General features: G+C 33.3%; 1 protein-coding gene across 1 annotated transcript; it reads right to left on the minus strand.

The window, feature by feature from the left end:
- LOC108904781 (N(4)-(Beta-N-acetylglucosaminyl)-L-asparaginase) lies at nt 1–25170 on the minus strand. Its single transcript, XM_018707456.1, has 7 exons — nt 24928–25170; nt 18532–18669; nt 18316–18475; nt 15802–16027; nt 6740–6936; nt 4724–4831; nt 1–1097 (listed from the first exon to the last, which is right to left on the minus strand). The coding sequence occupies exons 2-7, from the start codon at nt 18626–18628 to the stop codon at nt 863–865; spliced, it is 1023 nt and encodes a 340-aa protein (XP_018562972.1). The 5' UTR covers nt 18629–18669; nt 24928–25170; the 3' UTR covers nt 1–862.
- Nucleotides 25171–25396: the final 226 nt, after the last annotated feature.

Raw genomic sequence — 25396 nt, forward strand, 5'->3', positions numbered from 1 at the left:
GACGTTTTTCAATAAAATACAAAACAACTTTATTTTTATTAAAAATATATATTTTAAAGTTTATTTTTAAATGGTGTTGTTTAATGATATGTGAATATTTAAGGGTGTGTTTCTACATGAAAAATTAATGATAGTTTGCTTTATGGTCCAAAAATGTTCCGCTGCGAAAATACGGGGTATTAAAATTTTAGAAAAAAGAAGGAAATGAATTAACATTTTCGAAAGCGCAAAGGCGAATGTTTTTCAATACAAACATAATTTTTAGCTCTAACAGTGACTTGCGTACGAGTAACGACTTTGATATTTTTAAATAAAAAATGGTACGCCAATGGTTTTTCCCAAAATTATTTTTGCAATTCCCGTTCAATTTGAAATATAAGAGCTCTCTTGAGGTTTAACCTGCGATGCGCTGTTTTTGAGTAAAAAAAACTTATTAATCATTTAATATCAAAAATTAAATACATTACAGGTTGGTACTTGCGTATAATAAACAACGACAATTAACAACATAGAACATCAACATAACATTACAACTAATACCAAACTATTATTACAAAAATTGTTGAAAATGGCCTCCTTCAATTATAATGTATGCTTCCGCCCTCCTTCTCATGGAATTGCGCACCCGTATTTTCGCAACAGAAAATTTTTGGACCATAATTTCTAAAACAAACTACCAGTAATAATTGTCCATGTAGAATCACACCCTTAAATGTTCGCACATCATTAAGGAACACCCTGTATATTTATTTTCCTTGCTTTGCTTCCATATGCTTTTACTTAAAAAGTAGTTTACATCTTAAATATATTTGCGTAATATCAAACATTTTTATTCTAATTAGAACGCTGTATTAACGCAACATTATTTAACATTAGCACAATTAACATATTTTATAACAGAGTTTGGATAGTCAGCACTTGCTACAGAAAACGGGAATTGTTCCATGCCATTACAGTAGGCACCAATGTTACCTTTTTTATCAGCTACTATTATGCCTCCAAAAAATGTAGGGTACTTATCTATAATTCGCGACAACGAGATTTTAGCTGCTTTTTCTGGAGAAGCTCCAAGTCGTAACTGCTCTACTGCCAGGAAACTAAAAAACCATTAATTAATTATGTATGTATATAAAAATATGCCAAATCGTTTAGTGATTATAAAGGTACGTATACATCTGCGCGCCGCTCAGCAAGTTTTCTAGATTAGTACCGGGTTTGAAGGTTCTTCAAAATGAATAGTTCAAGGGAACATTGGACGAGCAACGAACGCGCGGCGCGCACAACGCGCGTTTTGCGGGGCGCAGATGTAAACGCACCTTAAAAGGAATCACTAACGTTCTACAAAGTTGATTTAACATTTTGTTTTTTAATTTAAAATTATGATCCATACGTAATATTTTGAAAAAACTCTTCATTTATAACACCCATATACAAAGTAAATAATAAATGATTTTTTTTTTGTGATTTTATAAGAAAGAAAAACAAGGTAGGTAGTTTTTAATTTTCTTAATAAAAGTAGGTATACAGGGAAGTACGGAATAAAATTCATATCTTTTGAATGAGTTAATTTTTTTTTAAAACGCTGAAACACAACTGATTTTGATTTTTTTCCCATCTTTCGGTTATATAATAATTAAATTTTCTTCAACGCCCTAACCCCCAGCTACCCCTACTTTTTTTTCAAATGGAAACATAAGGCATGAGGGGGCTCGTTGAAAAGTTTATAGAAAACCGAATCCAGCCGTAGGTACCAAATAAACAAGTTTTATTTTTTCAATAGCAAGGTTTTTAGGGTTGTATAAAACGCCTACTTAACAAGTGAAATAAAATTTAATTATCTTCAGTGTTATCCTCCATGAGTAAAATAAAGAATTTGAAACTGTACCTATCACTGCTAACGCAAAAAAGATATATTTTTTATGTTGCGTTTTTTTGGCACCACTTACTTGCCAGGCTTTCTGGTTAATTTTTCGCTTTAGTTGTAAATTGGAGTTCGAAACGTTACTATTGTGTCAAAATCAAGTTATTTACTGAATTGCAATGGTATTGTCGGAAAGGCAACGCATCGAAATCTTGATATTGCTTGGATGTGGAGACAAAATAAGAAGTCAGGCTGAAGTGCGCGATTTATTTAATGCGAAATATCCCGAAAACCAAATCTCGCAAGGGACAGTTAGTAAAATATTTCACAAATTTGAGGAACACGGTACAGTACAGACTTTGCCCAAAACTGGACGGGCACGTGCTTTGAATGAAGAAAAGAAATTAGACATTGCATTAGAACTTGTTGAAAATCCTCATACTTCAACTGTTTCATTGGCCCGCAATCACGATGCTTCTCGAACTGCAATTCGAATGTTTCTGAAACAAGAGAAATACCACCCCTATAAGGTATGTCTTGTCCAAGAGCTTTTGGAAGACGATTATGATAGGCGATTACAATTTTGTGAGGAAATGATGAGACGGTGTGACGACAATAATGGTTTTCAACGAGACGTACTTTTTTCGGATGAAGCTACGTTTTATTTAAATGGAGTGGTTAACAGGCACAACTATCGCTTTTGGTCCCAGGAAAATCCACACTGGACATGCGAATCGCATACGCAGCATCCACAAAAAGTTAATGTATGGGCAGGTATCATCAACAATAGAATCTTGGGCCCATTCTTTTTTGAAGAAAATCTTACTGCAGCACGCCACCTGGATCTCCTAACATTTGACCTGATACCTGCTCTAGCTGTGATTTTGCCTCATGAAATTAATCCAGATATACCAAATTAAATAATTTGGTTCCAACAAGATGGCGCTCCTCCACATTTTCGTATTGATGTTCGAAGATACTTAGATGAAATGGTTCCAAATCGCTGTATTGGTAGACGGGGTACAGTTGAATGGCCGCCAAGATCCCCCGACTTAACACCCCTGTATTATTTTCTTTGGGGATATTTGAAAGAAAGAGTCTACCAGGACAGACCGGATAATATTGGGAATTTAAAGAACATGATTAGGGCGGAGATGCATAATTTACCAGCTGAAGTCATTCAGAATGCTGTGGAAAGCTTTTACTATCGTCTTGGAGAATGCCAAATAGTGAATGGAGGACATTTTCAGCATTTGCGACATTGAGTTTATTTTTACAAATTATCTAGTTCTTTCAATTTCTAAATGAAAAAAAACTTGTTATTGAAAAAATAAAACTTGTTTATTTGGTATGGCTTCTATAAGCATTTCAACGAGCCCCCTCATGCCTTATGTTTCCATTTGAAAAAAAAAGTAGGGGTAGCTGGGGGTTAGGGGGGTTGAAGAAAAATTAATTATTATATAACCGAAAGATGGGAAAAAGTCAAAATCAGTTAACGTGTTTCGGCGTTTTAAAAAAAATAACTCATTCAAAAGATATGAATTTTATTCCGTACTTCTGGCCATCCCTGTATACATAGGAACTTTAAGGAAATATAATAATATAACTGGTTCATATAAAAGATATATAAATAAATATTTATACAATAGTCATTTATGAGTTTCCTTTAAATTCTTAAAAATAAAAAATGTTATTTTATTATTCCTGCAGGAAAAAATGGGAAAAGTAATAAAATTATTTTTTACATTTTAACTTTTATTTCCCACCGTGTCCAGAGACCAGACCAATACTAGAAATTTGAAAATAGGAGTTTTGAAACAACATATATTCAAATATAGTAATCAGCTAACAAGTGAGAATATATCAGTTTCTAACAAACTGACAAAAAGGGAGTGAGATATACAAAATATGCCCAGACAGCATCTGGAGAAAGTTATAAACAAAAGTTTGCAAGCAAATATTAAACGCAACTTACTAACCATACAACGTAGAACGATTACAGGCATTGGAAAAAGAAAAAAAAACCTAAAAGTAAGTCAATTTAAGAGTCAAATAATGATGGTAAAGCCAGCATTAAAAACGAAGAGACAGTGATATTGGCCGTTTTCTTTTACTCATGATTTCAGAATCATAACGTGTTACGATCCGATGGAAACCAATCAGATTGCTAGATTTCGGATCGTAACGCGTTATGATTCCGAAATCATGAGTAAAAGAAACCAGTAATTGTCAATATAAGCACGATCGCAGCGCAACCAGTACCTGCAATCTAACAGAAACAAACAAGGACAAGATATGGTACAGAAAAGTAATATGTATATAAGAAATATCTAGGTATTTAAATAGCTAATTTTGCTTTAAAATAATATTATCGAGAATATTATTCATTAATTAAATGTGTGAAATTTTGATTAACTCATTGTATACCGGTTGACTACAGATTTTATTTAACTGTATTTGCTTACCTAAGTAAAACCTACAATTATTATCATTATATTAAATACATATACAAAATGCTCTTAGAGATCAAAAACATTACATCTGTTAAGACATTATAAATAAATAAAAAATGACGTCAGTCATATAGTTGCTTTTTGATAGTAATTGTATACAACTAAAAAAAGTGTTGATATTTTAGATAACTCACGGCAAATATTAAGAAAATATCAAAAATGTGTAAGTTAGTTAAAAACTCAGAGAGAATTATTCTTAATAAAAGTGTCTTAAGGATACAATGACTTCTAAGGCAAAAGAAACAGTAGTATAACATTTTTTTAGACTGGAAACAAACTTCTTATTGAAAATATACATAAAGTCGATAGATCGAATAAAAAATAACCAATACTTTCACACAATAAGTACCTTGGTAAAAATCTCATCATTATGTCTCCATCTCCTGTAGCAGCAGCTGCTCCGTAATTACTATCTGCATAAGCTCCTGCGCCGGGTATAGGTGAATCTCCAACTCTCCTAAAAGTAATAATAACACAGCACTAAAAAAAGTAGGTTGGGCCGTGGACCACACCAGTGTATGCTAATTTCCAGGTGGATTCGTGTTCTGATCCTAATCTAGAAACTTTAGAAATCAGTTTTCTAGACTTCAAATTGACTTGCATAGTTATTGGAAAAACATTGAAATTCATGATATTGTTGCACCATAACCCTATAACCTCGTAGTTTTATAACCCCGTAACCCCGTAAACAGGATCTGGGAGTTTGTAAAACTAAGAAACTCTGTGGGCATACGGATTTCATTATTTCATAAATAGTCTACAACAACATGACTGGATTGGCAAACCCGTAACATCATAACGCGGGATGTGTGAGGGCATCGTGTTCCCACGAAACTGTAGGAACATATAATGATTACGAATTGGCAGGCTTTCATTGCCCCACAACCCCTAACACGATAACCAAAAGCATAATTACAAAACTTTATGAAATTGGGTCTGCAATAAAAAACGTAATCATACCTCCGTGATTGTTAATTTTGCAATAAAAATCGGTCAATTAATAGGTTACGGGATTATGGAGTTGTAGTTACAGATTGATGGGTATATAATGAGATTACATTATAAATTCTAATGTTTTTCTTTTCACTGACTATTTAACCTAAGTACGACTAGTGCGATTTGAAACCTCGAGAGTTTTTTTGATGTCAGGGTTAAAAAACGAACTGCTCCGGGAACTCTGTCTTTAGATTTGGATTCAGGTGAAAACATTACAACATACACTGCTCTGGTCCATGATTCAACACACTTTTTTTATAACGCTGTGCAATTTATCTGGAGTGAAGCATATATCTCCCAAAAACTTAAGATTTATAATAGTGAATACGAGAACTTCCATAAAATAAAAACAAGCAAAGGTCGGACGGGAATATAAACTTTTTTCTATATAGCGTTTTTTGTACTTCTAACTGTTTTCAATATACAGGGTCACCCGAAATTCATGCAACAAAATTTGGTCATAGATTCTTAAGACAAATTTAGGGGACCGGTCTTTCGGAGTTACAGCCCCCTGAAATCTGCCCCTAAGAAGCCTTTTTTATATCTCAAAACCATGTTGTACGAGAATCACTAAATTTGATACACAGGGGTTTTATGACATGTGAAATCTCACAGTGCTACGCTTTTTGGGGAGAAACCTCCTTAAGACACTTTTTCGTGGGCCCCCTTGTCTTTGGAACCAGAAAAATTTGGTCGCAAATTTGATTTTTTTTTTAATTATTAGTTAGCTAGAAAACCATTGAATTTAGAAACTTTTTTATCTCTTGATATTGGTTTCGTAAAATGCAATGTGTTTGAGGAAAATGGCGATTCACGATATGCATTCAATCACATTTTTGACATTTTTCTCGAAAACATTGCGTTTTACGAAAAAAGTATAAAGAGACAAAAAGTTTCTAAATGTAATGGCTTTCTAGTGGACTGATAATTTATAAGAAATTTAAATATGCGACCAAATTGTTTTGGCTCCAAAGACAAGGGGGCCCACGAAAAATTGTCTTAAGGGGATTCCCCGCCAAAAAACGTAGCGCCATCAGATTCCACATGTCATAAAACCCCTGTGTACCAAATTTAGTGATTCTCGTACTACAATGTTCTGAAATATAAAAAAAAGATTATTCTTAGGGGCGGATTTCAGGGGACTGTAACTCCGAAAGAGGGAGCCACTTGGCAAAAATAAAAAATACGGGTCCCCTAAATTTGTCTTACGAATCTGTGACCAAATTTTGTTGCACGAATTTCGGGACACCCTGTATTTAGAATTGAAAAAGTATTTTCCTAAAATATTCATCCTTGACATACGAAAAACAAAAGGAATTAGAGAAATGTTTATTCGAACTTTTTTTCAAAATTAACTGTCATACTTTACCCTGGAATTTTATATGTAGCGCCATTCGTAGATGTTCCAGCAACAATGTGGCCACTTTGAGAAATTACAATCATCCCAATTGTATCATGATTTCTCGAATTAAATTTAGTCGGTACAGTATTTGTAAGAGTATTATCTGCTAGAATGTTCGACTCAGTATATGGTCCACAATGATTTTTAGGATCTGGAAAAACATTCTGAAATCGAAATACTATATTAGCATATGACGTAGCTCGTAAAACTTTGATACATATTTAATTTAATTTATTTATTGTAACAGTCGATTGCAAGGGACTATAATAATGCATCTTTTAATCGCCATTATCTTTAAATTGTAGTTGTTTTAATCGTCCGAGGGACTAAAAGATAATTTAGTTTGATATCTATGTAGGTAGGGAATTATTAACTATAGCGAAAATCTTTCAAATTTTCCCGAAATTTTGTCTATCCTTTTATGACGGTGACGTTATTTTTGTGCGGGCAAACCTAGTTTTCGAGAAAAATAAATCAAAGTTCTAATATCTACAGTTAAGGCAACACTCATCATCATTATTTAGAACACTGTAACTCCTATATTATGTCTCTTAACAGATGTAATTATGGAGATATAATAAATCTTTCCTCTCGCGCACCAATATTCTTGGCAGGAGAAATACTCTCGAATGGGGCGGGGTTGAGCAGGATTATCGTTCTTTACCCACGCCATCTCTGTAGGCTCGGGCCTCGTAGACGCAGACCCTTTCCCTTCCCCATTATCCCCAACCGCAGACGCGGCCGAGTTCGAACGATTCATTGGGGCTCCTCTTGTCCTAACTGGGCCCCGATGGCTGGGGCCGTCTCGAGTCTGGTGGTCCTGAAATAAACAGAAAGATTCGATTCGATACCCCTAGATACTTGACGGTGATCACCCACTATATGTCTTCCCTGTTGATCTTCACGTGTCCCTGGAGGTGTGTTTGGTACCACCATCGTATGCATATGTCTTTTCTGAGGAAGAAATCCACCAGCTTGACCAGTCCGACAGAGTGGCCAAAGTCGAGTATCTTTACAAAAAGAATCTACTACTCAGTTGAGTGTCCATTGCTCATCATCGGCAGGAGACTTATAGTCCTATAACTGGAAGCAAAGTTTAGATTATTGTAAAATATTCGTAACTTTAGAATGGCGTTAACGATATTAAGCAGAGACACAATTCTCTTGTGGGGGAGCTTCCTGAGTATCTGGTTTCCGTTCTGGGTGCCTTGCGACGGTTGAAGCGTCGCAAGATACCTCTCACTTCCTTGGGCGTCGCTGCCCTAATGTCGTCCTTGTCAGGTTGGAGTCGGTAGCGCCGTACACGTCATTCCACTTCGACAACGTGATCCTCATTCTCGTCGTCGAAAAGGTTTTCCTTATACTGTAATTCAAGGCTGTCAGCGAAGGCCTCAGCGTTTTCATGCCTTGTATAGACGATCTCATTTTCACCGTGAATCGGAGACATCGGGTTTCGGGTGAACATCAATGCCTATTACATCGTTCGAGGTTTAGTGACTCCAGGTGTCGCTGCTATGAGGACTAGTAGTGCTCATCGAGAGCGGTTTTCACACTCCGGTTCAGCAAATTTAGAGCCTCCTTATTCGTTTTACCACCACGTCTTTCCTTGATTAGGTCCTGCAACGTAAGAGGTAATTCACCTACATAGTTCGCTCTCCTCCTAACCGTAGTATCCGGGGTGCTGGCTTCCAAAGCGGTGTGGATATCTGTCTCAAGGCTCACAATGGCCGCTTCAAGATCCGCTACGTCACGAATGACGAGAATGGGTGCACAGTTTTGTTGCATTTCTGCGCGGAAGTGTTCCCAATTGGTTTGCATCTTGAAGAGAATGTGTATATAAAGTTGGTTTAGCTCAGGTTAAGTTTTTTATTTATCTAATATACAGTAAGTTCACGAATGGAGTCGAAAAGAATTTTTTAAATTCTTTATTTTATCAAAAAAAAAGTTAGCTAATGTTTAATTGTACAATCATGTAGTTTGAAGTGGGTTGCCATATATAACGTGTCTCTTAGAAATGTAGTTTATTCTATCCTTAGAACTCACTAATACACTACGCTTAATTAGGATACGGATAATTGTTAATTCTCTTCCAACATTTAACATCTAAGGGTATCTTCAAATCGTTTTAATCCTTAGTGTTAGTGATAGAAAACTAGAAATTATATATTTTGGGAATGAATCTGAGTGGAAAAAATAATCCGTAACGTATTTGTGTACAAAAAATTAAGTAGGTCTTGACAAAAAAAAAATATATTTTTTTAGTGTAGGAAAAATGCATTTTTCATAAACCATATCAAAAAATCTCATGGAAAAAAAGTTACCAAGATTAAAATTTATTTTCATGTTACAAATTTGAAAGCAATCAATTTCTGCATCCTGTATAAGTGCCCTTTTTGTGTAGAAAATTGTTTAAAATTAGAATATACGTTAACGCTCCAAATTTGTTAGCAATCGGTTTTGATTTTTCAATTCAATGAATTACGAATTCAAGAAAATATATTTCTTGCTTCTGACAAGGCTAAGTTAATTACTTTTCAATCATACAGGACCGATTTCCTAATTGTCAAAATTTTAACTTAAACATTTCTGAAAGTACCTACGTTTTCCAGAAAAGATTAGATTTTTTATTACAAATGTTTTAAAAAATGTACGGGCCTCACAACGTCGTAAACAGTAAGAACTCAAATGAAGTGTACCTACAGGTCAGAATTCGTAAAATAATTGTAAAATAAAAAGTTCATCACCTTAAAACCGAATAGTAACAATATTATTATCCGCCGGTTATAACAAATTGACTTTAAATTCCCTACATAAATCATTAGTACGAATATAATTATAGTCTGGGGTCCTATTGTATTTTTAAATATACAAGTGTCTTAGAAATTTATTTTGCACTTTTTCAATATTAACTACATCAGACAGGCTGAGAATGCCATAACAATGAGCCGAATTCCAATTTTGGCCTGACTAATATGTCGTACAAATTAATAACAGTGTCAATGTTACGAAAATTTTTAGACTCTCTTATGATAAAACCTAATTATCTATATAGTCCAGTCATTATAGACATGAAACAACCTGTTTCGGGAAAAAAAATACTATTAGAAGTTTTTCTGCGGAATATTGTTCGAAAACGTGTTATAAACAAAATATCAAAAAATCAACTCGAGGCTAGTTGGGAAACTTTGTTTAAACAATGGTCAAAGTTATGGAAAAGTGTTTTTTTGACACGCGTAAAAGAACTATTATTCATAACGAAAAAAAGTTTATACAAAAAAGGTAGGTATTAAATAAACCTATAAAATGAGACAAGTCCGATTAAATTCCGATAATTTGTTTATGCGCAAGAGCTCAAAAATGGTCGAAAATGGCCGTTTTTTCAATTACTAATAATTAATGATATTTTCATCGCAAAAACTTGTAATTCAGGATTTTTTAGGCTTTTTACACTCTTAATAAGTGGTAAAAATTTCAACCCGAAAGCTTCATTGGTTTGGCGTTAGCGGAATTTGTTATCTAATAAGATGCTATTTTCAATTCATTTTTCCTAAGCTCAAAGGCGTTGTAGAATTTCGATCATTAGTTGTTTTTGTACCTAAATAGTTGTACTGACATGCATTTACTAAGAATTTAATTTTTCAAATTTAATTTGTTTAAAAATGACTTTAATTTTTTATTTAGCCTCGCTCTTCCCACTCGTTCACTAGACCGAGTAATAGAACGCATCGCCGATATCTTCTTTTTCGCAATTAAATAGTTGAATTCACCTTAATGTTAGTGTAGGATATGAAAATATAGCCTTTAATGTATGCTCTCTCCAAATTTCGGCTTTTAATAATTAAGGACAATGCGATTAAATAAAAAAAAATGTCTCAGCTTCTAATCAACTTAGAACAACGATTTTTTTTTTAATTCGAAGAAAAATAGTACTAACTAAACTATAGACGTTAGTATTTAATTTCATAATAATTACCTATCCTAACAATTCAATAAATATTAACATTTTTTCAGTCATTTTTAAACAAATTAAATTTGAAAAATTTAATTCTCAGTAAATGCATATGTCAATACAACTATTTAGGTACAAAAACAACTAATGATCGAAACTCTACAACGCCTTTGAGCTTGGGAAAAATCAATTGAAAATAGCATCTTCTTAGATAACAAATTCCGCCAACGCCAAACTAATGAAGCTTTCGGGCTGAAATTTTTACCACTTATTAAGGGTGCAAAGACCTTCAAAAATCCTGAATTTTTTATTTTTTCTCTATGAATAAGTTTTTTTACGCGAGTCAAAAAACCACTTTTCCATATTTTTGACCATTGTTTTAACAAAGTTTCCCAACTAGTTTCGAGTAGATTTTTTGATATTTTGTTTATAACACTTTTCCGAACAATATTCTGCAAAAAAACTTATAATAGTATTTTTTCCCCGAAATAAATCTATAATGATTGGCCTAATAGGCAGAAGCACACATTTTTTCAGTATGATTCCTATAAGATAGTTGGAAATCAATTTCCACGCCTCGATCCTTTACATTATTGACGCGTTTAAATGCCAAATTGTTCATTTATAGGTATACGTAATGGGCTGTTTATTACGAGTGAACGTGATCACATGGCACTTAGTGATATTAAAGAAGAGTTTATTTGCTGCGCTCCACTCATAAGCCAAGTTAATATCACATTTAAAAGTAGTACATCATTAAGACATCTCATAGGTTTAAATATTTTAAGATCAGCGAAAATTAAAGAATTTGTATTGCACAATATATATCAGGCAAGTCGTTATTGAAATACAAAAACAAAAGCGGTCCCAAACTTAAGCCTTGAGGCTCACCCGATTTTGCGTTATATTTTTCTGAAACATTGCTATCAAATTTAACAATAAATTTACGATCATGGAGATAAGTCATTAACACCTTTATAAACACATCTGCCACATCATACCCATGATCATGATCTACTGTATAAACGGTAGATATCCACCTGTACACCTGCCTCAAATGCATCTAATATATTTTATCTGCTCCCACTATAGTAAATAGACTATCAATACATTGTTTTTAAGGAGGTAAGTGGATTTTACCGTTGAAGTGTTGCTATGGACAACAGGAGGTAAGTTACCTCACTTACCTCCCTAGGGAAGAAAGAGACTTCGAGTTATAAATGCATATTTTATGAACAAATAAATAGAAATATTTGACTTTCCTAATTATTATGAATGAATATTTATAGTAAGTGTACAGTTATTACATTTAGTAACATTTATGAAATCTGGATAATTATTCCCCTCGCGTTTACTAACTGTCACAATTTTCTCAAAATGATTTGACCGCTCCATTTCAGTCACCGGACGCTCAATATTATCTCACTGATCCATTAAAACAGCATGATGCGACGTACCTACAACTAGAACCTGGAGTTGAAGTGTCATTGTAAAAAACCCCTGTTGGCTATTTAATTTTTGTTACCTACTTAAACTGTCAGTAACATAACTTTCTGCAATTGCAGCTGATTTCCACCCACCGTCTCTTGATTGCTAATACATCAACTCCTGTATTTGCCAGTAACGTTGCCGATGTTCTTCGGAATGAATGGCCTGTATATGTTTCAGGATGTTCTAGTTTCAAAAACTGTGCAATCTTATTAGGAATCATAGAAAGGGCATTCTTGCCGACTGGTTGGTTGTAACAGCCTACCTGCTTGATAGCGCATAAAAAATCCTGCAATTTAAGTTTTAATATCCAATATAATCTTGATATACTTCTTGAGAATTTCTAGGTGAGAAACAGAACCCAGACGAGAAGTAATTGTAAACATACATACCAATTTTAGAATGTGGTATTGTAATGTCATCGAAATTTTTTAAATTGACGTTGTCCAAAGTAAGTTTGCATAACTCATCAGAACGGCATGCTCCTGCAATGCCTAAGACCATCACTACCTTCATTAGCAAACATGTGTTACCGGGTGCCTGAACGAGAAAATCGTTGACTTGTTCTCTTGTAAAAACGTTTGACTTTTTAAGTGTATAGCCGTTATTCTTGACTTCTTCATGAAATACGGTAGCAGTGACATTTCAGAAACGCCAGTATTTTTGTTCTGGAATACGTAATCTCACGTAATAAAAATTCGCAGGCAGCATTTGCTGCACTTTCTATTTGAAAATCACTCATTTAGAAATAATAACTCAAAACCATCAAAATTGCAACTTTTATATTTAACGACAAAATCCAAACAACCAAGGCGTTTGCAACATTTCAAATAATGTCAAGATGAATTGATTAAAAAATGTCAAAAAATAAAACCTAATCTTTAATCATGCACCATAAAGGACTAAGGGAGCAAATACAAAGTTATACACCACACAACAGTTAAGTATAATTTACCAGTCTCGGACGATTTTGCAATTGGTAAATAATACACCTCCTTTATGGTGTAAATATGTAATGCGTAAACGTCAATAAATTAGTGCTAATTGAACGTTTTGGTACGAAACCATGTTGATTGGTCCTGGCTATATTACTAAAATGCCTCCATAAAAACGAGTAGGTACAATATTAGTTCAAAGATTTTTGCGGGCGCTGGGAGTACATCAATTGGACGATAATTGTCGATATTAGTCTTTTCCCCTGATTTATGTATTGGAGTAATAAGTGATATTTTCCATAACTCAGGGAACTTATTGCGTTTCAGAATCAAATTATACAGGGTGGTCCGAATTTTATGCAGGAAACTTCGAGGGTAGATAGATCTCTTTAAAATAATATGTGTTTGCCTTATAAACATAGGTCTGGAACGGCCCCATTTTAGAGATACAGGGTGTTGAGGTTTAAAAAAAAAATTTTTTTGTTTATATTGCACACTCTTCACAGGTGGTGTAGAAAGGAGTGTAAATAATTTTGTTGATGTGTTTACAAATTGCACTTACTTTTAAACATAAACAAATATTCTTGTAATATTGTCGTTAGAAGTGTCTGCCACAAGGGGATTGTATTGGTATGAATACCTTGAGAACGGCTAATCTTAGGGAAAAAATTAAAGTAATCTTTTTTACGTATTTTGAGCATTAAAATATAAATCAGTTACAATGACATGTAAAAAATGCAGTGGCGTAGGTTTTTTTGTAAAAAAGGGGGTGACCCCTGTCTAGTTGTACACCACTGGTTGAACCTTTAAAGATCATATTTCAGGGAATATAAGGCCTACTATCATACATTATATGTACCAAATTTTATTGAGATCGGCTAATAGATTCCGGAGATATAAACAAAAAATCAATTTTTTTTGACAACTTCAACACTCTGTATCTCTAAAACGGTGCCGTTCCAGACCTATGTTTATAAGGCAAACACATATTATTTTAAAGAGATCTATCTGCCCTCGAAGTTTCCTGCATAAAATTCGGACCACCCTGTATATGTGCAAAAGAGGTTCCTTAAGATATTCTGCACAGCCCTTCAATATATAGGGTGACAACCTATCGTACCCCGCGGATCGTTGTGATTTCAATTTCACTGATCTGATGCTCATGTGATATACTGTATAACGACAAAATATTTTTGGGGATAAACCAAATAAGTCAAGTAAACAATTTGAAATGATTATTACTCAAGATAATAATAATGAATAAGGTATGTTTAGACGTAGGTATTAGTTTTTCCTTTTCAGGTTGCTTTAATATCTGATATTGCCGGTGCATGTCGCCGTGATGAACTGTGTCAATTGAATAGCATCAAAGCTATTGATTAAAATATCGGATAATAAAACAAAAAAACATATAGAAATATGTTGTATTCCGCCCAAAAAATTTTGAAAGCTGTTTCTTTTTTTTTAAATACTCAAATGGCAAGGATTGCAGGCAAATACATAGTAGGAATATATAGTTTAGTAAAATGCCTCAAATTGTCACAAATGCAGAAAATTACACAGGACATTGTTTTCGTTGATCTCCTGCGACCATTTTGGTTAATGCTGGAGCAGATGTAATAGGATTAAATGGCGAATGGAAATCTTCAAACGTCAAATCAAAAATATATAGAGAAATATTTTACAAATAGACATAGCAGATGAAAGATTTAGAGGGGAGGGGGGGGACAGATAAATTTGCTAATAGTAATAATATTTTTGAAGAAAAAATAATTAAAAGAAATAAAATCTCGGACTTTTCGAATAAAGTTCAGCTAATATTTAATACATAATTATACAAACTGCAACATAACTATAAATATAAACAAGTAGTTATAATAAACGTTTAATATATAGAATACGTTCAATAAATATTATAATGACTGCAATAAATTGGCTGCTAAGTTCACACCGGTGAGGAACGAGTAGTGAGAACTAAAGTAGTATCAGGAGAGAAAGCGAAGATGGGTCAAACCCTAGACCTTACACTATTTGCTACCTACCTTTAAATTCTTTAAAACAATTATTTACACAAAAATGTATTTATTTATTTATTATTTAATTATTTATTACTTCTCTGCTTTTAAAATTTTGTTTTACATTTTTTATGTGGGCTTTCTGCGAGAATGTATAAAGTTTGTAACTACACATCCAACCTTCATTGGCCAGATGAAATAAGTTGATATGTAGGTACCTACATAAGTCGAGTTTTTAATCGGGAAAAAGTTAGATGAATTAGTGCACTGAATTAGAAATGTCACTAATGAGTAATAACTTTGATGGAATATCAAGGATTATAAAAAAAGCTCCGATAGTTTTTGAATAAAAAACTATGCCATAAATATTTTCTTTTGTTAGTTTAAAATATCTTTAAATCGTTATATTCATATTTATGTGCAACTATTCCCACCATTTTTTTTATTTTTAGCAAGATATTTTCATCTAAATTTTGATTATGTTTCTTTTGTAACTTTCTAAACTGCAACAGATAGTTCTACTACTGATATAATTCGTTCTTTTAACCAAAATAAGTTCTGTGTAAGTGTGTCTGTGTAATATTATGAGATTTAATTTAAAACATTGGATAAAGATTGTCAAAAAATATAAGCTTTAATTACCTTCCAGAAATTTGGTTGACAATTATTTGCTTTCCATTCTTCCCACAAATTTAAAGAAAAATTTGTTTGTAAGGATTCATTGGGAAATCCAAATTTCTCAGCAAATGCTGACGCTAAATTTCCAACCAAAAATGAATGTTCGGAATGTTCCAGTACATATCTAGCAACAGCTATTGCATTTTTCACACTTCTTAAACCACCGACAGCTCCCATATCCATTGTATCGCTAAAGTTTAAAATATAGCTATTTTGATAAAAATAGAATTTGCATTTATTTAAAAAATAAAAATGATAATTCTTTGTTCCACAAATTAATATAACAAGGTAAGTGAAAGAATTTTTAGTTAACTTCAGTAAGCAACTATCAAAGAAGCTCTAAAATAGTTCCTTCACATTTTTTATTACAAGTCTTAATTTAAACTATTGCATTTAGTCATCGCATCTTGTTTATACAGGGTGCTCGGAAATAGTGGTACTTCTCTTTGAGGGTAGATTTGTCGACTCAAAATAAGACAAAAATTTCATATAAACATGGGTCCGCAAATCCACCCTACGGGAGGTAGACGCGTTTGAAGATGACTTTAAATAAATGGATTTTTGCCAATAACTTTTAACTGCTTTAAAGAAGAGGGATAAGTTTTGGACGATAAGTTACTACTAAAGAACATGATTATTTGAGGGTATTATTTGATCCGGGTTTATAACCCAAGACGTGCAAACTAGGGGGGTATGACCACATTTTTATCAAAAAAAAATTGATGGTGATAAGTTACTACTAAAGTGCAAAGAATTATTTGGTAGTACAAAAATATCCAGAAATTAACTGAACAATTTTTTTTTTATGAAAATGTGGTCATGGTCATACCCCCCTCCAGTTTGCACGCCAGGGTTATAACCTGGATCAACTAATACCCTCAAATAATCATGTTTCTTAGTAGTAACTTATCGTTAAAAACTTATTCCTCTCATTTAAAGCAGTTATTGGTAAAAACCCATTAACTTAAAAGTCATCTTCAAACGCGTCTACCTCCCATACGGTGGATTTGGGGACACATGTTTATATGAAATTTTTGTCTTATTTTGAGTCGATAAATCTACCCTCAAAGGGAAGTACTACTATTTCCGAACACCCTGTATAATATGTGCAATAATCAACCATTTGCTAGATGACTTTTTTTACTGTATCATAGAAAGTGTCTTATTTAAAATAATATTTACTGTACTGTGATAGTGTCTATCTAGGTGTGACAATGTTACAATAAAAAAGCTTTATTATTGTCAAGATATAATAAATACAGCTGCAAATATCTGCCAAATGGTTAATTTTAAGAACTTAATGAATAAAATCAAAATTGTCCAAAATTTTACTCTATGTTCTTTATAAAACAACCAATTTTGTTTGTTTCTGAGATAGAAGAACGTCTTTGCCCAATCACGCCATCTACAAAATTAAATGAATCGTCAATACAGGGTGATTCAAAAACGCTGACTAAAAATGAAACCTCGTATTCTTTGGTGAATTTCTTTCAGATAAAGTTTTTATCTAGGACGCTTTATTAAAAAGATATAGGGTGTTACCGGTGGTCTGTGGCTGTTACTCCAATTTAAAAAAAAGTTTTTAATTTTTTTAAATAATTTAAAAACTAGTAAGTGAAATAATTTGAAATTGGGCACGTGTATTTATGTAAACATTGTCCAAGTTCTTTTCCTAAAATTTACATACTCCATTGGGAAGATACAGGGTATCAGTGGCATATTTTTCTAAATAAAATAGTACGCCATTTATTTATGGTAAAAATCATGATATTTTCGGATTCATCTTTCAATTTTCCACAAATTACTACTCTTTCATGTTTTTCGAAAAAAGACTGATTTTCGAGTAAAATTTAAAAAACTAACCATCCGTTAATGTTTTCAGAATGTCTATAACGGCAACATCTTATTAAACATATCTAAAACGTTTAAAAATATATTTCAAAATGTTATAAAAATATTATAACGTTTGACGTTTGATTTGACTAATGATATTTTAAAAACATTTTTAAAACATTCATTTACTGTAGGAGTCATATTTTGGGAAGAATTATTGTACTCACTAATCATTTCCAATAATAATTTGTGAAAATATTCGATTACAAGTTTCTGACTTTTACAAAATGCCATTTCATTAAATCAAATCTGCAAATAAAAATTGAGGCTACCTGTAAAAAATATATTTACGAAATGGAATAATTTGTTTCTGTAAATGTAAGTTCTTGAATCATCATATCATAAAAGACGCAAAAGTATTAGTGTACTAAATTTCATTTAAATCGAACGTTTTAGAGTAGGTAATTCGGAAAATTTTAAATTTTTTTGCCACTTTGACGTAATTTAGAAGCTAAACGAAGCAATTTTGGATAGAGGTAAGTTTAGTTAAATCCTCACATGGGATATTTAGGACACCTTCTGTATGCCTTAAAATTAATTAATCGCAAATAAATGGAAATAAAATATTTTTTTTTAAGGACGTACCCATCAAAAATTAAGGCATCCAATGTGGTTTCTCCATTTTCATCAGGAGATCCTCCATAACCAACAGTGTTATCGCATTGTTCGTCTTGACAAACTTTGCACCCAAGCGTTAAAGCATCCAATGCGTTGTCGTTTTCGCTTATGTTTAAAATTTCCCAGGCTGCACAAAGCCAGGTTATCTTAAAATGCAGATACAATGCAGATAAAATTGCTTACCTTTCTGGGTGGCGTTAATAAAATTCCATGTATTCACAACTAATGGTATATTAGCAGAACACAACTGGAAGGTAAAAATGATCAATAAGATCTTCATTTTATGACCACAGTTCCTGTACTGATATTTATTAGAAATCACTACGGCAGATAAGATAATTTTTATTATAATTATTAAAATATAGGTATACTATAAAATAGATTTATATAATGTTAAAATTTATGATTTGTAAGATAAGTAATAACATGGGAGAATTTTTTCCACAAGTTTATTTAAACATATTACATTTACTCCACGATGAATCAAATCATTAATGAACAGAATACAAAAGATTATGAACGGTAGGTAGGACGTCAGGATCCAGGGTTGCAACGGAATTATGGAAATCACAAGCTATATTCGACCCGACATGTGACAGGCCACTTGTCAAGGTATACGTATGCTGCAAGCAGTGCGTGACCCACTAGGATAATTAACATTGGACCTTGAACCCCTTTAGACTTACAATAGCTACATACAGAGGGACATTTAACCCATTATAATAACTAGAGAGCGGACAATGTGTGTCTTTAACCCGAAGAATAGGTCAAATTTTGGTAGAGATGCGTAAGCGTTCAAAAATGTATTGTGTATAAACTATGCAAAATATAATTATTATGTATAGCAAATATATCGTATTATCCTCGCGAAGATTTGTACCCTTTATTTAAAATCCATAAATCATGTGAACAGGTTAAATAACGAGAAAATAATTAAGTTAATTTAGTTCTAAAGAAATGAAATGACACTCGCGCCCATCTCTAGTCCAGCCGTCGACATCGGTTGCGTTTATCGAATTCCTATTGGTCAGAATTCAAACAGCAGCCCTGTTATGAATGGAGCGTGAGTTGGACTATTCTATCATGTGCGTCGCCTGAGGTTATTCGTTACATTGACTCCTAATTTCCAATTAAAAAAAGACACTATTTTTAATTGAACTTTATTTAGTAAATATGTAGTTATATAATTCCTAATTTTCTAAATATTTTATAACGCCGAAAAATGTATGTACCGTGGAATTTTCGTGAATTATCACGTAAATTTCCGATGCATACCCGACACGCCACTGCGTCATGGGTAATGTATCTAGGTTTATGAATGACATACCTATGTTCAAGGTTAAAGTCACAAATTGTCCGCTCTCTGATAATAGCATAAATAGTATTGAGACTAAAATATACAGTAGAACGGACATTTAATCCATCGAAACACATTAAGGACATTTCCTCCACTTCAACAATATCGGGACATTTAACCCACTTCAACAATACAGGGTGTTTCTAAAATAGGGTTCCAAACTTCTGCTGCGTTTATAACTCATTAAAATAAGCCAAAAAGTTCCTATTAACATGCGCCCTAAAACGCACCTTTAGGAAGTTATATGCCCTTAAAAGGGCTCAAACAAAACTGTTTTTTTTTCTGTTATTGACAAAACGGTCGCAAATAAATAGAAAAAAATGTATGGGTCTTACATAACTTCTTACGTTAAATAACATGGGCTACTCCGTTTTTCGACATGCAAATCATATGCGTCCCATTTAGGTTGGTGAAGGGGGTTTTCGGACCGTAATTTTTTTACAATTTTCTCTACAGATTTATAAAATCTTAACAATTTTACGTAAAAATTATTATCTTTGTCCAAATCGATTTTTCCAATGGTTTTCGAGTAAATTGAGTTTGAAAACTACTCTGCTCTTTAAGTTATTGGACCAAAAATTACAAAAATCTGTTTACCATGGCAAATAAAAGACTGACGTTGCCACAACGCTTAACAATTAAAGTCTTAGTTTATGTCCTAAATTATTTATTAAATGATCGGATCCTTCATAACTGCAATTTATTTGAAAAAAAAAAGTTTTGTTTGAGCCCTTTTAAGGGCATATAACTTCCTAAGGGTACGTTTTAGGGCACATGTTAATAGGAACCTTTTGGCTTATTTTAATGAGTTATAAACGCAGCAGAAGTTTGGAACCCTATTAACACCCTGTATAGAGACATTTAAACCACTTCAACAATATCGGGACATTTACCCCACTTCAACAAAATCGGGACATTTAAACCACTTCCACACTATCGGGACATTTAACCCACTTCAACAATATCGCTCAAATACATAAATAATATCGATAGGTAGGTACTCACTAAAACGTATATACGTTGAAGGGACATCGAAATACATCAGCAGCAAAGAGTCCTTTAACCTACTACAATATACAGAATGTTGCATGACGTACTAAACAAACTTAAGGAATAATTTCCTGAGGTCATGTTGAGTAAAAAAGTTATAAACATACATGGGGTTGCCGAGTTATGGTCCTTTTTTTAGAAATAAGTACTTACATGTATACAGGTTTTAAACTTTTACGATGTTTAATTATCAGGAATAGCAATAACAAAATAACAAAAATACCATAGTTACTTATTTACGTTGTTGAAAATGTCCTCCTTCAACATTAATACATTGTACAGCACGATCAAGAATAGATTGCTCTTAAAATCCCTGGGTTATTCCTCACTTGCTGACATTTATCAATAATTATCTGCATAAGCTCCTGTCTACTATTAATTGGTGTCTCGTACATTAAGCTTTTAAGATGGCCCCACAGGTCCAACGGATTGAGATCTGGCGATGTCTGTGGCCAAGAATGTGGTCCTCCACATCCGATCCACCTATTAATATAGCTGCCATTAAGATATTAATCAACTAAAATGAAGAAGTTCTCATCCATCATGTTGTAACATTATTTTTTGTCTTGTAAGTATAGGAATATCTTCCAATAGACCTAGCAGTTCATTACCTACTTAAAAAGTTGGTGTAAACTTCTCCTGTAAGACGCTCTTCTAATTAAGAAAGATCAATTAGTTGATCAATTATACCACACCAGAGATTTATAGAAATTCGCATTAGACCATCTGAGAGAGTTGAGCATATTATTCACTCTGTCTCCAGTGAACAGCGACTCATCGGTAAATAAAATACGTCTTATAATTGAGGATTTTCTTGATCCACTGACAAAAATGTACCCGTGAAAGACGCTGAATAACATATTGTACATGATAGGATATAGTAGATTGCTACGTAATGTTCGCCATACTCTCCAATGAGTAACATTCGTAAGTACTGAAATTCTCCTGGTATTTAATTCTGAACTGTTTTCAATTTTCTGCAAAATGTTTTCTTGCTCAATCAAATTTTGCTGCTCAGGACGTTCATAGTTAGTTGACATTGTTGGAAATGAACCATGTCATATGCGTTCACAGATGTCGAAACACAGAATCAAATGTTTGATAATTTGGCACTCTCCTATTTAGAAATCGTCGTTGATACTATCTACGGGCGGCTACCGAATTTTCGTCACAAAATCCATCAATGTAAACTATGTCTTCGTTTGAAAAATAGCGATAGAGGCATGTTGACAGAAAAAATATTACTAGGACGTTCACACAGTTAACTACTCATAAACTTACGTTTATAAACTTTGACATCACTTGCTTTGTCAACTAACATGATCATAGCTAGCGAGATTGAATATTAAAACATTATACAGAGGGCAACAATTTTCACACCCAAAAACCAGACCTTACTTGCCCGAAGGTTTTTGGCGCGCAGAATCCTAATCCGGCGTCAGAATTGCTCCTACAAGTAACGTTTCCGAGATATCCTAACCTAAAAGTTAAATAAACACGTTTTTGCTATATTTTGAGCTTATATCACAGAGCGAAAACATTGTTTTCAAAAAACGAATAATACCCTCTAAAACTACCACTCTTACCCTTAAAGCGCTTTTTTCAGATTTAAAAAATCTTTTTTATTCGCGGAGATATTATTGAATGAAGTTTTATAACAGTGGCACTAAAATTGAAAAAAGTTCCTCAGAAAGTGGAAAATTCAAAATTCAATTCAAAATCACTTAAAGATTCTGAGATTTCCTAACGATTTTGGGATGAACTATCAGTGTTAACCTCTATAACTGTAACACGGAGCCATTTAACATAGAAGCACGTAACCTGCAAATACTACACCCACAACAGGTTAACCTAAGGGCTTAATAATCGCTACCATAATAACCACTACCTGCCCACGACAGGTTAACCTAAGCATACAATAACCTGCAATAGTTAAATCCCAGACAGGTTAACCCAAGTGTACAATAAGCTGCGAGGGCTACACCCCAGACAGGTTGATTTTGCAGTTTTATGTTAGGAAATGTCAGAATCTGAAAGTCATAGAATAATTTGGAGGTCAGATTCGGATTGAGCGACCCAAAAAACATGTAAATATCCGTTTTCTGAAAAACTTTTTTCAATGTTAATATTACTGTTATGAAAACGCTAAAGTACCTAACTTCATTCAATGATATCTCCGCAAATAAAAAAGATTTTTCAAATTTGAAAACAGCATTTTGAAGGGTAAGAGTGGTAGTTTTAGAGGGCATGATTTGCTTTAAAAAAAAATTTCGCTCTGTGATATAAGTTCATCAAATATAGCAAAAAACCTGTTTTTTGCACTTTTAGGATAAAATATCTCGGAAACGTGGCGTATTGGAGCAATTCTGACGCCGGATTTGGGCAGCAAAAACCTTTGGGCAAGCAAGGTCTGGTTTTTGGGTGTGATCTTTCTTCAAATTTTGTTGCCCTGTGATTATTATTTCTAAACTTTAATGTCCCATAGCACGGTAACCATAAAAAATTGAATCCTTGTATATTATAACTTTTTTAATTTTTATAATCGATAATACAAACTACTAAGAGTTTGTCTATTTAACAAAATGCAGCTAATAAAAATGTATTCACAATACAATTAATTTTGCAGTGTTTACCAGAATTTATATGCTTTTCTACAATTTATCTTTGAAAAAGAATTGTTATTTTCGGTCGTTTAAATGAATATTTTAAGATTATGTTACGAATGTTAAATTTTTATTTCTTGTAGATTTGTGTAAAAATGCCGTTTACACCGGAACAAAACGCATTTATTTTGATGCTAAATTTTCGCAATGGTACAGGGAACGCAGGATGCAAATAGAACTTTGTCTTAGTCTTTGCAATCCAATGGAATGACTTGTTGAAGCGTTTCCTGATGCTAATATCGTATATGAGGTGTTTAAAACCCACAAATTAATCATTATTAAAAGATATATAAAGAAATATTGTATTTGTAACGGCAAGTTGACAGGCAGACCTACTGTTTCAACAAAAAATGTTGAAGATATTCGACAACGAAATTGTCTCGTCTTGTCTTGTCGAGACAATATCCCGTAAAATCATCAAAGTCGATTGAATTCTAATTCGTGAAAATGATTTATACAATTGCTGAAAAAGTGGAAATAATTTAGTTTGTTCTACAAGAATGATGACTGTGCACGGCAGGCAGCACACATTTTTAATGATCCGTCATCGTGACAAAAACACGTCGCATTGGTACGTCCTAGATTTAGTACATAAATTTTCGGAAACTGGATCGGTTGCAAACAGAAAGCATCAACGTGAACAGGTCGTACGTAATGAGGGTAATCAGGTAAGTAGTTGTCCTGGGTCACATCGCAATGAAACCAAATTTGAGTCTCAGGAAATCTGCAAGTACTTGAGGAATTTCTGTACCTAGATACTGCCGAATCTTAAAGATTCATAAGTATTACCTATACAAAATTCATTTGTTACAAGAAATTAATGAAGACGATACTGATCGCCGCTAGCAGGTTCTGTGAAGGAATCCAAATTGTTTGTACTCAATCTGTTTTTCCGATGAATGTACGTTCCAACTCAAATTTATGCAACACGACCGAACTCACTTGAGGAGCTTCGTCGGCGAATTGTTGAATGTCGTCAGACAACGCCCGAAATGCTTCGAAATGTTTGTACGGAAGTGGAAGATTTTATTATTGTATGGAAGAGGGGGGGGGGAACTAATTTGAGCTGTTTATTAACACTTAATAAAATAACATTATTTCATTCATTGATATTTTGTCTTATTCTTTAAGTGATGATTTTATTGTCACCCAAACCAACATTTAAAAAGTTGTATGTCGTCGTGAGCAAAATTGAAAAAGCTTTAAAATGAGGTGTCGCTCAACATAGGGTGCCATTTAAAGTTTAAGGATATTTTACGCACCTGCCTTCCGCCAAGACACCAAAACTTACGCCATCACGTGTCCCCCTTGAAAAGATAATAATCGACGTTATAGATTCTTTTTGTTTTTTTTTTTAATTCCGATATTTTCCAGGTGAGAACTTTTAATTGGAACACCCTGTATGACCGGATGGTCGCGTTGCTTAGATTTCCGTCCGCATCTGCTTACATCGATAAACAGGTCAACTGATAACGTCAAACTACAATTATTACCACAGAATTTGCTTACCTTCCTCTGCAAGACAAAGTAAAATAATATATACTTTAATAGAAATAGGAATCCTACGTTTTCCAATTTAATTAAATTTACACAAAGCCTCTAATGTGACTAGTCATTTCAACAAAATATATGAGATATACAATTCATGTATCGTACACAATCCTGACCAAATTGTAATTAAACTTCACTCAATTGAAATTATATTTATCACTGCTGTTATTTATTAGACAGTAAGGGAGGGGAACACGTAACAGACGAGCCGTGACCAGACCAGAGTTCTGCATCATTTTGCATTTTTAAATGTCGCGTCTTATTTCGTAGATATATATTATTATACATCAGAGTAATAAATAAAGGGGAGACCGCATTCCCTATTTCAGTATACAGTGTAAACATGTAACCTCAACCTATTGTATGTTGATAAACAAATGATATATAAGTAAACACAATGGTCCCTGGTACAGTGGCGTACCGAGTT

Source organism: Anoplophora glabripennis, unplaced genomic scaffold, assembly GCF_000390285.2.
Source record: "Anoplophora glabripennis isolate ALB-LARVAE unplaced genomic scaffold, Agla_2.0 scaffold175, whole genome shotgun sequence".
Taxonomy (NCBI): Eukaryota; Metazoa; Arthropoda; class Insecta; order Coleoptera; family Cerambycidae; genus Anoplophora; species Anoplophora glabripennis.